This window comes from Bufo gargarizans, chromosome 1 (genome assembly GCF_014858855.1).
Source record: "Bufo gargarizans isolate SCDJY-AF-19 chromosome 1, ASM1485885v1, whole genome shotgun sequence".
Taxonomy (NCBI): domain Eukaryota; kingdom Metazoa; phylum Chordata; class Amphibia; order Anura; family Bufonidae; genus Bufo; species Bufo gargarizans.
This window is the reverse complement of record NC_058080.1, coordinates 430,352,726-430,367,957: the sequence shown is the minus strand read 5'-3', so window position 1 is coordinate 430,367,957 and position 15,232 is coordinate 430,352,726. Positions and strand designations below refer to the sequence as shown.

The 15,232-nt window shown below is 40.9% G+C and overlaps 1 protein-coding gene across 1 annotated transcript in view; it reads right to left on the bottom strand.

The window, feature by feature from the left end:
• The window catches only part of LOC122932356 (sialic acid-binding Ig-like lectin 14), a 150,846-nt gene that overhangs the window by 28,359 nt on the left and 107,255 nt on the right, over positions 1 to 15,232 (bottom strand). The window contains exon 7 of the mRNA XM_044286725.1: positions 1,693 to 1,798. Coding sequence (XP_044142660.1) covers positions 1,693 to 1,798 — 106 coding nt within the window. The remainder of the gene's footprint in view (positions 1 to 1,692; positions 1,799 to 15,232) is intronic.

Here is a 15,232-nt window from a genome sequence, read left to right as displayed (position 1 = left end):
TTCCCCCCACCTCCCCAGTATTAAAATAATTGGTGGCCAGTGCGCCCCCCCTCCCCAGTATTAAAATAATTGGTGCCAGTGCGCCCTAACCCCCCCTCCCCCCAGTATTAAAATCATTGGTGGCAGTGGCCACAGGGTCCCCCTTAATGCCCCCCGTCATTGGTGGAAGCAGGAAGTTTCACTCAGCAGCATTTACTTACCTAAGGGGCTCTCCTCCTTCTGAGAACTCACAGGTCTATGCGCCGCATATCCCTTCAGCAATGCGCCACATAGACCTGTGAGTTCTCAGAAGGAGGAGAGCCCCGCAGGTAAGTAAATGCTGCTGAGTGATTAACTAACCATGGCAGCCAGGACTTCAGTAGCGTCCTGGCTGCCATGGTAACCGATCAAAGCCCGGCCATTACACTGGGACTCGATCGGAACCGCCTGCTGCCACCAATGACGGGGGGAAGGGGGACCCTGTGGCCACTTCCAGGGGTGGAGGGGGACCCTGTGGCCACTGCCACCAATTATTTTAATACTAGGGGGAGGGGGGGTTAGGGCGCACTGACCACCAATTATTTTAATACTGGGGAGGGGGGGCGCACTGGCCACCACTTATTTTAATACTGGGGGGAGGGCGCACAGGGGGTTAATTGCGTGGATCACAGCGCCCTGGCAGTATATTCTAACTTCAAGCGTCCCCATCACCATGGGAATGCCTGGTGGTTAGAATATACCATTGGATCTGAGTTAGATCGTGAAAACTCAGATCCGATGGTATATTCTAACCACCAGGCGTTCCCATGGTGACGAGGACGCTTGTCGGGGAGGAGTATGCAGAAGGGAAATAACTGTACTAATTGGGGGGAAAAAATGAATATTCTAAAAAATGAATATATGTGATATAGTGCTATATATTAGTTTTTTGGAATATTCGTCATATTGTAAGACGAATATTTAGCAACATAGCGAATATTCGTAAATTACACATATAGACTGAAATTCCACTAATGTAGCGCTATAATCTTTTTTTTTGTCTAATTTTTTTGTCTCTTTCTGATTCAGAAATAGACAAAAAAAATTGACAAAAAAAAGATTATAGCAGTACATTAGTGAAATCGCAGTCTATATGTGTATTTTAGGAATATTCGCTATATTGCTATAACTTTGTTTTTTATAATAGTTGTCATATTCTAAAACAAGAATATATGGCGAATATTCGTAAAATACACAAAATCGCAATACGCGATTAATTAAATCGCATATTATTCGCAATAAATAGCATAATGACGAATATTTGATTTCGACGTATATAAGACGAATATTTAATCAAATATTCGCGAAATATCACAAAATCGAATATGGCACCTCCCGCTCATCACTAGAATTGACCACATTTTTTCCCCCTTTTGCGTTGACGGCCATGGTAGCTCTCCAAACATAAAATTTCTCATCCCTCAGCTTTCTAGATTGTTGAAAAACTGTAGGGAAGAGACACATTTTGGTAAATATCTGGACCAAATTAACAAGGTTAGAAGGAAGTTGATTTTGCTGTGAGTCATACTGTAGACGTTGCTTCAACCTTGACTAAGATAAAAGTTGTGTCTCTAACCTTATATAAAACAAACCCTTGCCAAACCACCCCCATCTACAGCCCTGGTTGCATGTATATGTTTAGATGGGGAAAAAAAACATTGGCACCAGACTTACTTTCTGAAGTAGATGATTAGTAAAGCTCCAATCACTATTAGCAGCAACAGAAAAAGTACTCCGCCAACCACAGGCATTATCACAGAGCTAAACTGTGTTCCTATGCCTAAAAACAAAACAAAACAAAAAACAATTATTTAACTTAAAAATTACTGTGATTGTTGGTCATAACAATCATGAGGGAAGAAGAAGATGGAGGATGGAAGGATTTTTATTTTCAGTGGCCGACAAAAAGTATTACAGATACGAGCCAGTAATGTTGTGATAGGTACACTATAAAGAGAATACATGAAGAATATGAGTTATAATTAGATACGTTTTAGGGACTTTGATCAGGCAAAGCATATAAGAAGAGTGAAGGAGTGAGGGACTAATCACTCACAACTCACAAAAATATCCTGCAAGTGAAAGAAACTCATTTTTTTCATATATGAACAGAGAGCTTTAGAAAAAAATGTTTATTTCCAGCACTTCAACAGCTGCAAATGTCGATGAGCAGTTGCTTATGTGTTTTCAAAAAAAAAACAAAACATATTACTAAATACTGTACTTGGATAACAGGTAGTTACAGCAAAATCAATATGCAGTTACCCAATTATTATATCTGCATTACTAAAAGCACTATATAATAGTGAAAGATAAAGGGTAGTTACAGTAAAGGCAGTAATGCCATTTTTAAACCTGTGTTATTAAACACATTGCAAATTATTGCAAGAAAATGGGTAGCCTCTTTTACACGAGCGTGACAGATTGGCTCCGGATGTGTTGAGGATGCGTTCAGTGAAACTCGCACCATTTTGCAACCAAGATCAGTCAGTTTTGTTTTGCGATTGCGTTTAGTTGTTCTGTTTTTTTTCGTGCGGGTGCAATGCATTTTGATGCGTTTTTCACACGTGTGATAAAAAAAAAAGAAAGGTTTACAAACAACATCTCCTAGCAACCATTAGTAAAAAAAAAGCATTGCATCCGCACTTGCTTGCGGATGCAATGTGTTTTTCACTGAAGCTCAATTGACTTCTGTGGGGCCAGGGCTTCAGGAAAAAGGCAGAATATACTGTAGAACATGCTGCGTTTTTCATGCAACGCAGAACTGATGCGTGGAAAAAAAACACTGATGTACACAGGCCCATTAAAATGAATGGGTCAGGATTCAGTGCGGGTGCTATGCGTTCACGTCACGCCTTACACCCGCGCAGAAAACTCGCTCGTGTGAAAGGAGCCTTACTGCAACGAATGTGCAATTCAAGTTTCACTGCAAAACTTGAATTGTTAGTTAATGCACTACTGCGAAAGACTATGTAGTTCAAAGATATTTTACTGCATGAATTGCATTGCTAAACCAATGTTAATGAACTTGTTACGGTAACAAACCTGTAGTTCAAATCCATTCACTGCAAAATTAGCATTTTTATATCAGTGTTATTGAATGCATTACTGCCACAGAATATATAGTTAAAACACATTTTACTGTGAAAACTGCATTCCGTTTCCTGTGTTAGTGAACGCATTATAGCAACAGCCAGAATACTTCAAAATATTTATAGCACAATTTGCATTATTAACAAAGTAAATTGTCAGTACCAGTGTCCAATGTGTTTGTAGAAGGTGAGGGACATTTAACTGTTTCTCCGTTTGTCTTTAAATTATAAAAAAAAAAAAAACACTCCATTTTGCTAGTACTATTTAATAATCTGTGCACCAAAATGTGAGTTGGCATTCACAGGCTTACTTATGTGTCGTATGATTATAAGTACAAAACAAAAGACCCAGGCCTTATTATCTGAGAGTTGGAATGTGGGTAGTAGCAGCACCAGCCATCTGACTAGTAGTAGCAGCTGTAGCAGCAGGCCACAGCTGTCCCTGGCATCCGATAGGCACCACATTATTAAGGATGAGGCATTAGTGTACATTTTGATCAAAAGGCATAAGCCCACTCACCGCACCAAGGTTGCCTCTATGAGTGGGTCCTACTCTGAAATTGGTGTGGCGCTGCACGGCGACCACCAACGCTGTGGCACCAATCAGGCAGGCAGTGGAACCCAGCAGTCAAACAGCACCCCTGCATCTCATACCTAGCACTGGGCCCCACTAACCCGCCAGAAAAACACCACAGTACACTAATGCCTCATTTAGCATGTACAGAGCTTCTGTCCCTGGTTCAGCACTCCTTCCATTCGGCCAGGTGATTTTAATTAGCAAGGTATTTTGCACAAGGGTTAAATGAACCCCCCATTCTATCAGTTCACATGGTGCGGTACTGTACGGGGGCCACTGTGCTGTTTTTCTGGCGGGGCCCAGTGCTAGGTATGGCATAGTCAGGCAGCAGGGGTGCTGTTTGACTGCTGGGTCTCGCCGCATGCCAGATTGGCGCCACAGTGTTTTAGAGTAGGACCCACTCGTAGAGGCAACCTTGGCGTGGTGAGCAGGCTTATGCCTTTTGATCAAAATGTACACTAATGCCTCATTTATCATGTAGCACAGGGGGCGGTAAACATACACTATTTAGTGCTGTTTTATTCAAAAGTAGAAGGGATTAGATCAAAGAATAGTAGTTGGATGTGCGATTCATTTCTTTTCTTTTCTTCTTTATATATGTTCAGAATATACAATTACTTCAAACTAAATTCAATTTCTCACCCTATTATCATAAATCTTAACCTTTAGTAGTCAAATAATTCATGAAATAAAGCTAAATTAATTACATACATGAGCTTATAGACAGTGACTAATAGTGGATTAAGCAATTAATATATGCTAGCAAGGAGTGTGAGAAAAGTAAAAAAAATAATAATAACATTCCTGCTTTGTACTCTTTGTGGTTCAGAATGGGGTCCGCTTCTTGCAATTCTCGGCAAGCTGCACACCACATTGGACACCCGGCTCACTGGGTCAATATCTTTCACGACAATGGCGATCCAGCACTGCATCAACAAGTCCAGGTCTTAAAGACACCTCCATCTTTGTGTTGTTCTGTTTCCCACCTCAGGCGCTTATCAACCTCCTCCAAATCCTCCTCCATGGGCATCCTTCCATCAACAATAGAAGCAGGTAAGAGCATGGCTCCTACTCCCACCTATCAAATCTGTAAAGGGAAGCGTTGCCATGCTGTGCTAGAGCTGATTGGCCTGGACGAGAGTAGCTACATAGCCGATCACTTGCTAAAGTGCAGCAAACATCTTATTGAGTGTCTCTGTTCCAACCTCAATTGGGCAAGGTGGTCAATGGCAGGAACAGTGTGACTTCACTGCATTTTGGGGAAAATAACACATGCTTGTTGCATGGCACACATGATAGATATAGTCATGCAATGTTTTTTGAAAAAATTCACAGTTTTGCATAGGGTGCTGGCAATATCCAGGAGACTGTCTGCGCATATAAGCCTTCCTTATGTGGCAAGGAACTCCCTCCTGGACTTGCAGCAACAGAACGATCTGCCATTACACAGCTTGATCTGCAACATTACAACTCATTGGAATCCTACTTTGCATATACTAGAGCATCTACAGGGAGTGCAGAATTATTAGGCAAGTTGTATTTTTGAGGATTAATTTTATTATTGAACAACAACCATGTTCTCAATGAACCCAAAAAACTCATTAATATCAAAGCTGAATATTTTTGGAAGTAGTTTTTAGTTTGTTTTTAGTTTTAGCTATTTTAGGGGGATATCTGTGTGTGCAGGTGACTATTACTGTGCATAATTATTAGGCAACTTAACAAAAAACAAATATATACCCATTTCAATTATTTATTTTTACCAGTGAAACCAATATAACATCTCAACATTCACAAATATACATTTCTGACATTCAAAACAAAACAAAAACAAATCAGTGACCAATATAGCCACCTTTCTTTGCAAGGACACTCAAAAGCCTGCCATCCATGGATTCTGTCAGTGTTTTGATCTGTTCACCATCAACATTGCGTGCAGCAGCAACCACAGCCTCCCAGACACTGTTCAGAGAGGTGTACTGTTTTCCCTCCTTGGAAATCTCACATTTGATGATGGACCACAGGTTCTCAATGGGGTTCAGATCAGGTGAACAAGGAGGCCATGTCATTAGATTTTCTTCTTTTATACCCTTTCTTGCCAGCCACGCTGTGGAGTACTTGGACGCGTGTGATGGAGCATTGTCCTGCATGAAAATCATGTTTTTCTTGAAGGATGCAGACTTCTTCCTGTACCACTGCTTGAAGAAGGTGTCTTCCAGAAACTGGCAGTAGGACTGGGAGTTGAGCTTGACTCCATCCTCAACCCGAAAAGGCCCCACAAGCTCATCTTTGATGATGCCAGCCCAAACCAGTACTCCACCTCCACCTTGCTGGCGTCTGAGTCGGAATGGAGCTCTCTGCCCTTTACCAATCCAGCCACGGGCCCATCCATCTGGCCCATCAAGACTCACTCTCATTTCATCAGTCCATAAAACCTTATAAAAATCAGTCTTGAGATATTTCTTGGCCCAGTCTTGACGTTTCAGCTTGTGTGTGTTGTTCAGTGGTGGTCGTCTTTCAGCCTTTCTTACCTTGGCCATGTCTCTGAGTATTGCACACCTTGTGCTTTTGGGCACTCCAGTGATGTTGCAGCTCTGAAATATGGCCAAACTGGTGGCAAGTGGCATCTTGGCAGCTGCACGCTTGACTTTTCTCAGTTCATGGGCAGTTATTTTGCGCCTTGGTTTTTCCACACGCTTCTTGCGACCCTGTTGACTATTTTGAATGAAACGCTTGATTGTTCGATGATCACGCTTCAGAAGCTTTGCAATTTTAAGAGTGCTGCATCCCTCTGCAAGATATCTCACTATTTTTGACTTTTCTGAGCCTGTCAAGTCCTTCTTTTGACCCATTTTGCCAAAGGAAAGGAAGTTGCCTAATAATTATGCACACCTGATATAGGGTGTTGATGTCATTAGACCACACCCCTTCTCATTACAGAGATGCACATCATGCTTAATTGGTAGTAGGCTTTCGAGCCTATACAGCTTGGAGTAAGACAACATGCATAAAGAGGATGATGTGGTCAAAATACTCATTTGCCTAATAATTCTGCACTCCCTGTATATGAGCAATGTAAATCTGTCGTGCAGTGCACCACCTCAGCAGGGCACATGTGTTGTTTCAAGGTCAGGCAATGGCAGCCCATCAGAGATGCTTGATACCTATTCAGGCCCAACGAAGAGCTCACCATATTTGTCAGTAGAGATGTCATCCCCTAGATATTTATCTTAGAGTAGATGCTTATGCTGATGTCACAAGGGAATACTTGACAACTATAGCTTACTCCTTTTGCTGGGTGCTTCGAGGAGGAGCATCCACCGTAGGCAGTGTCATTGATTATTATTTTTTAGTCTTTCTATTATTTTCAAGAGAAAAAAAAAACTATTATAGCACATATAAATATACCTATTTTAAAAAGTAAACCCACTCCTGCCCACCTCCCTATACCACCCTATTAATCCATCAGTGAGGGGAGTTCTCCATCAATTTCAATGTAACTGTATATTAACTTGATTACTTTCTTCTAGTCTAACTCCAGAGTATTTATCCACCATAACCATATATCGAACCAGGCCGCATACCTATTTTTGGATGTATAGGTTCTGCTTTCCATCACCATATAATGAATTACTTTATTCCACCACATAGTAAGGGTTGGCACCTTATTTCCGAACCATTGTCTGGCAATCGTCATTCGCACAACAAACATTAACTTATAGTATACACACTATCACAAAAATGTTGCTCAACACCTATTAAGTCACCTAATATATGGTGTAATACATACAATGGACTACTCATTCCAGACTTTACTTGTATATAACTTAATATATCTTGCCAGTTTCTCACGAGCTTGGGGCAACGCCAGCAAAGGTGGATACAGTCTGCCCCCCCTGATTGCACTAAGGACAATTATCTGTGTCCCTCAACTTCATTACCATCAATCTTTTCAGGGTTGAATGTAACCTATGCAAAACTTACACTGAATCATTCTATGATCAATGTTTGACAGACATTTGATTGGTAACCACCATAACTTCGACCAATCCTCCTCAGATAGCAAAAAACCCTGTTTGCCATATTTTTCTTTGAGGGAGATGACCCTCCCGCCATGTCAACTCTCTGTCTAACTTAGAAGTAGCTCCTCTAGCAGTATTAATCTCTACAATCTCATGCAACAGAGGACAAGTCTGCATCAGGACACTAGGGTTGCTCCAATTCTCATTAATTACACAAATTTTGCTTCAGTCCAAGACCAAACCTTTTTACATCATTGAATGTTATTAACTGGTCGAGTTTATTATATAATTGAGAAAGAAAGAAGAGCCCCCTCATTGTCCAGATTTTTTCATTTCTGCGTTACCTTTAACTTTTAGAAAAGTTTCACATAATGGTACCGTGGGTATACAGCCTGTTATCCCTCCCCTCTTCCTCAACCAATTCCAAGTCTTGTGGGCCATCTTAAATACTGTATATCTATTTAAAGGAATGGCTGTTTACAAAAGCCAGCCTCCACTAATTGTATTCAAGAATAAATCCTCTAAATCCTGTACAAAAAATAAATTAAATATTTCAACTGGGATGCCAGAAAATAGATCCTAAAGCTAAGGATGCCTTATCCTTCATATCTTTGTTCCATTTGGCAATCTACCATCTTAATCTTGATGGTTTACCCCTCCATACTAGCAACCCTAACATAGCATCTATAGTTTTAAATCTACCATCATTAATCCACACAAGGGAGACGCTGATGACGTCTTCTCTTTCGGTGACGTCATCAGGGTGCTGAGGAGGCGAGCCTCCTTCTCTCAGAGCGCCTGCACTGAATCAAGACAGGCGCGCGATTTTTGAAATGCAGACAGGGCCAGCCGGAGGAGGAGATCGCGGCTGGCCCTGTCAATCAACAGGAGGAGCGGGCGTTTTTTTGCAGCTGCTACCAGCAAGTAGACGCCCTATCTGCTGGTAGACAGGTAATTAACATATTATAAAAATATGTTTTTTTGCCTTATCTACAGAACGAAAATGATTAATAACATAATGTATAGATATATCGCAGTATAGGGAATATAAGTACCCACCCAAAAAAAAGAGTTTAGTGGGGTGACAGAAGCCCTTTAAACCTCATCTGCCACTTATCTGCCCAAATCTCCAATCTATCCAGATCCCTCTGTAGCAGTATCCTGTTCTCTGTAATATATATAAAAAATACTGTCCTCTATAGTATATATACATACAGTATACTGTCCTCTGTAGTATATATACATACAGTATACTGTCCTCTGTAGTAATATACAATATACTGTCCACTGTAGTAATATACAAAATACTGTCTTCTATAGTATATATACATACAGTATACTGTCCTCTGTAGTAATATACAATATACTGTCCTCTATAGTATATATACAGTATACTGTCCTCTGTAGTATATATGTACAGTATACTGTCCTCTTCCATCTTAATTACTTTACACAGTTTAGTGTCATCTGCAAAAATTGATATTTTACTGTGCAAGCCTTCTACAAGATCATGAATAAATATATTAAGAGAATAGGGCCCAATACTGACCCCTGAGGTACTCCACTAGTGACAGTGACCCAATCTGAGTGTGTACCGTTAATAACCACCCTCTGTTTTCTATCATTGAGCCAGTTACTTACCCACATACAGACGTTTTCTCCCAGTCCAATCATTCTAATTTTATGTACTAACCTGTTATGCGGTACAGTATCATATGCTTTAGAGAAGTCCAGATATACGACATCCATTGACTTACTCAGGTCAAGTCTAGAACTTACCTCCTCCTAGAAAATTATTAAATTAGTTTGACATGACCGATCCCTCATGAAGCCATGCTGTTATGGCATTATTTGATTATTTTCATTGCTTCATTGGGTACTCCAAGATATCATCTCTTAGAAAACCTGCAAACAGTTTATCCACGACCGATGTTAGACTTACCGGGTTATAGTTCCCGGGCTCAGTTTTTGACCCCTTTTTGAATAACATATAATAAAATGCTAAACAATCTTTAGAGCGCTCCCTGTCAATATAGAGTCATTAAATATTAGAAATAAAGGTCTATCTACGACATCCCTTAATTCTTAGGATACAGGGGTGTAGGCCATCTTGTCTCAGGGATTTGTCTATTTAAATTTTTTTTAAGACGCGACTGTAATTCTTTCTGGGTCAAACAGGTCACTATTAAAAGGGGAATTTATTTTTGCATTCTGCATTTCCTCTGACAGTTTATTTTCCTCAGTGAATACATTGGAGAAAAAAATATTTCACAGCTTTGCTTTCTCCTCATCGCTGTCTGCAACTCCCCTCTCATAACTTTGTAAGGGGCCGACACCTTCAGATTTATATTTTTTACCATTTGCCGTATTTTTCGCTTTATAAGATGCACCTGATGATAAGACGTACCTAGGTTTTTGAGGAGGAAAATAAGAAGATTTTTTTTTTAACCAAAAGGTGTGATTTTTGTGGGTTTTGAACTAATGGTGGTCTGTGGATGACACTATTATCTTTGGCTGATGCATTGTTATGGGGGATCTGTGGATCACACACTGATATGGTGAGATCTATGGATGATGCACTGTTATGGGGGTATCTGTGGATGACACTATTATGGGGGATCTGTGGATTACACTGTTATGGGGGATCTGTGGATGACACTATTATGGGGGATCTGTGGATGACACTATTATGGGGGATCTGTGGGTGACACTATTATGGGGGATCTGTGGATGACACATATATAGCATCTTATACTGGTCACCTCATGGCCCTATGTGTTACAGTATTACGTTATTAATGTGTCCCCTCGTGTCCCTGTGTGACTAGTGACCCCCGCTTACAGCAGTCTTTAAATGTAAAGTCTATTTATTTAATGTAAAAGTGTGTTAGTGGGATGCACAGGGTGGTTGATACACCAAAAAAGGGTGCTCTTAGTTTTGCAGCGTCACCCCACTGCTAAGCCAGTATTAAATTCTAAATGAAAAACCTGAGCACACCTAAGATATTTGGTAAATTAGTCTTTATTAATTATAGTGATGGATCAGTAGATCATACTAGTGGTATTAAAATGTGGAAGAATATTAGAACATTAAAAGAACAGTACAGTCACGATAAATTACAATAAATTCCAAAAATATTGCAAAAGTCTTACAAAAGCCTTAAAAAATCATGCAGCCGCAATGCATTGTAGTGAATAATAAAAAAGCCACAGTCGATTGCATAGAGTCGTATTGTAGAGTATTGTAGCTAAGGATACCAAAGGACGACTCTGGAACCGAGCACCATTATCAGCCGGTCTGAAGTCTTTTGCCCGGAAGGTTGGTACACACTATTTGGATCCGAAAGAGGCGAGGTCGCAAGCAGCAACCACACTGCAAACAGGTGATTTACGGCTGACCATAAAGGATCCATCCGACCGCAGCGAATGTACCGGGAACAAACTTCGAAAGACGGCAGACACCGGTAAGAGCGTCCCATATCTCCAAAGTGATATAACGCAAGAGCGTTTCCTGACCCAAAGCGGGACGCTGCTGAGTCAGCTCCAGAACAGGTACTCACTTGAGATTATTTCATCTGCTCTATTATTACAGAAACTATTTAACAACCATCTTCAAGGGCTACAGCGCCTTTATATATCGAGACAATATATCATCCAAATCATCCACACCAGGGAATTTTATCTATTCCATCAACACATCGTTGATACAGTTACAATTGGGTTTCCTGCTTCTCAACACTATTCATTGTGTCCAGACTGTGTTAGTACAGATTATCAAATAACAAATGCGCACTGTCAGTATACTAATCCAAGCGCATTGTACCTAAGGTGTAGGTGGTGAGAGTCTTCTACTGTGCGACACACTATCGTCAAACCAATCACTCTCCGCCTAACATTAGCTACAATACTCTACAATACGACTCTATGCAATCGACTGTGGCTTTTTTATTATTCACTACAATGCATTGTGGCTGCATGATTTTTTAAGGCTTTTTTAAGACTTTTGCAATATTTTTGGAATTTATTGTAATTTATCGTGACTGTACTGTTCTTTTAATGTTCTAATATTCTTCCACATTTTAATACCACTAGTATGATCTACTGATCCATCACTATAATTAATAAAGACTCATTTACCAAATATCTTAGGTGTGCTCAGGTTTTTCATTTAGAATCTATTTATTTAATGCTCAAGCAGTGGCTCTGGTTTGTTAAACTAGCATAATCGTCTGTAGTAGTACTCACTATAAAAAAGCGGCGGTCAGGCCGGCAGCATAACATCAATCACTTTTAAAGTCATTTTGTGGCTGTATTTTTATTTTTGAGGACTTTGTCCCAGTTAGTTAGACCAATAGCCTCTTTCAGCTGGTCAAATTTAGCTTTTTTGAAATGTGGCATTTTTGTTCCTCCCTGAAGAAACACTTTTAAATGACAATTGGAAGGTTATTATTTTATGGTCACTATTTATCAGTTGTCCCCCAACCTACATATCTGTTGTTCTGTCAGGTCTATTGGTTAATACTAAGTCCAGTATGGCCGTCCCTCCAGTTGGGAGAGGTAATTGTCTTTGGTTATTGCCAAAAACCTGTTTCCTTTATGAGATATACAGGTTTCAGTTTCCAAGTCTATATCTGGGAAGTTGACGTAGATTTCTGGGAAGTTGATGTAGATTTTTTGTGGACTCTTGTGTATGACGTGGCTTATAACAAAGCCTCCATCTATTCCTATCCACTGTGACTCCACATGTTCATTTTCCTCACTTATATCTTTCCGGAGTGTGGGCTTTAGAAAGGATTTTACATGAAGGAAGACCCCATCTCCTTTCTAAACAGACTGCAACCTGTAACAATCCTTTCTAACTGCCCGGTCATGGCAATCATCCAGTCGTGTCTCAGTTATTACCACTGTCATAGCTATCATCCAGTCGTGTCTCAGTTATTCCCACTGTCATAGCTATCATCCAGTCGTGTCTCAGTTATTCCCACTGTCATAGCTATCATCCAGTCGTGTCTCAGTTCTTCACACTATGTCATAGTCCTCCTCACATATCACTAATTCCATTTCACCTGTTTTGTTAGTCAGGTTTCTGGCATTAGTATACATACAATCCTCCCCCAGTTTAAGTACCTCATCCCCGGCTCTCTCTGCACTCCCCCCCCCCCCATTTTTTTTGTTTAAACACTTCTCCAAACGTAATAATTGAGTCTCCCACCCAGCTAGCTACCTTTCAATAATTAAACACAAGAAAAGAGAAAGAAAAAAAATTTAATAATCCAGTGCAATGGGAAGCAACTGACTTTTTGTGGTCTTTTCCTATAGTCCCTGATTCTTAACATCACTTAATCTTATTTCACACACTTACAACAAACACACGCTGTAAATCAAACACACAAACATTCACAAACTTATTTATCTGCATGTATCAGTGGCGTAGCTTTGGCCACGCCAATTTTACAGATAATGTAGTAGATGTCACCTGCAGTCCTATGTAACACCACAGATAACACAGTGATAAATCTCTGAGTACAGATAATGTAGGAGATGGGTGTGAGGCCCCAGAATTCGGAACACGCACAGTGTGACCTCAAGTCTGGGGCCAGGCTGAGGCAGTGTGGGACAAATTCTATTTCCACCCTCCCATCCCTACAGAACATACAGGGTAATACAGCGCCCCATACCTCTTACATCCAGTGACGTCTCCTTTGATGTAGATGTTCTCTCTCCTCATCTTCTCCTTTCAGACCAGACCACCATTTTTCAGCCATTTCTCATCTCTGCAGTTTGACAAAAAAAATCTTAGCTTACTACTTTTCCATCATCCTCCTATCTTCTGGACAAATCATCCTACCATCCCCAATACTCTGCCTGTCGTGCTCCTGAATATTTTACTGCAGAAACAGATAAACCCCCTGGCAATACTAGTACCATGCAGTGCCCTAAAATAACTGCGCCCAGCAAATAGTGCCCCTGACACTAATAGTGTAAACATAACGTCCCCAAAAAATAATTGTGGTAAGCTAATACTGTAAAAATAACTTTTTCAAAGACAGGTGCCCTCTGCGGTCTTACTTAACCCTCATACTGATGTAGAATTGAGAGATTAGCCAACATATCCTACTGAGGAGGACGTGTCTAAGCCCGAGCACCGCACCAAGGTTTTATTACCACGCCAATTTGTAGTTTATATATAGAATTGTTTGGAGGTGTAAAAACTCCTAGTCTGAATGTGCTTTTATTTCCATCTACAGGCAACATTCTGGTGCACATGTGAGGCCCGGGCTATATCAGCCAGTCTTGGGTGGGGCTCAGAGCTCTCTCTCTCCTCCCATTGTATGCATGGTCACATGCTGGAGGTAACTGGGAGTTTGCTGTGAGTCAGACCTTGCGCTCCAGTAATTTGCCCACTGGCTCCCAGTATTTTCCATACGACACAGGTAGGTTTAGCGTTAGGTCCCAAGCTACTTGAGAAACCATGGCGAAGGTGATCGGGCTCAGACATGTCCTCCACAGTAGAATACGTTGGCTAATCTCTTAATTTTACAGCAGTATGAGGGTTTAGTAAGACCGCAGAGTGCACCTGTCTTTGTAAAAGTTATTGTTATTTTGTTTTATTGTTTATCACATCCACACATTTGCTATCCTGTGTAGGATGTCTATTGTGGTAATTGTGGTCCGCTGCGGGCATCCTCCATTGTATGCATTTTTGCTGGGGATTGCCATTAGCAGCGGGCCACAACTGCAGGATCTGCCCCCCCAGTATAGATGCACCACTGCATATGGGGTTGAGCACTTCCTGATTTTCATTACCACTCCAATTTGTAGTTTATGAGCTGATACTGTGCAAATGGCCCCCACAGCAAATGCTCCCAAAAGTTCCACCAATAGGAATATTTCTCTGCTAGAGCACACAAGTAATAATGCTCCGATAGGGCCCCCAACATGTCCCCACAAGTAATAATGCTCCCATAGTGTCTATACTAGTAATAATGTTCCCCATAGACACACAGTAGTAGTAAAGCCCACCATAATACCCCCTAGTAGTAATAATTCTCCTTATAATTTGACAGTGCAAAAAATACGCCCTTTTAATGCCCCCAGTTGAGCTAAAGTCCCCATAGTGCCCCCATAATGTCCCACTATAAAATACCCCTATATAGTGCCCCCAGTAAATTCCCCCATAGTGCTTCTCTCACCCTTCCTCCTAGTGCCCCAAATAATGTACCAGTATAAAATACCCCTATATAGTGCCTTAGTAGATGCCCTCAGTTTCCCCCATTATTTGCAAGTACAAAATACCCCCTCTTAGTGCCCCCGTAGATGACCCCATAGTACTCCCCCCCCTTCTCCATAGAACCCACCATAACGTGTCCCAGTATAAAATGCCCCTATACAGAGCCCCTCATAAAATACTCATTTGTGGCCTCAGTATATGTCCCCATTGTTCCCCCAATAATGTGCCAATAAAAAGTGCGCCCAATAATGTACCAGTAAGATATGCCCCCATAGATGCCCCTAATAAGCCAG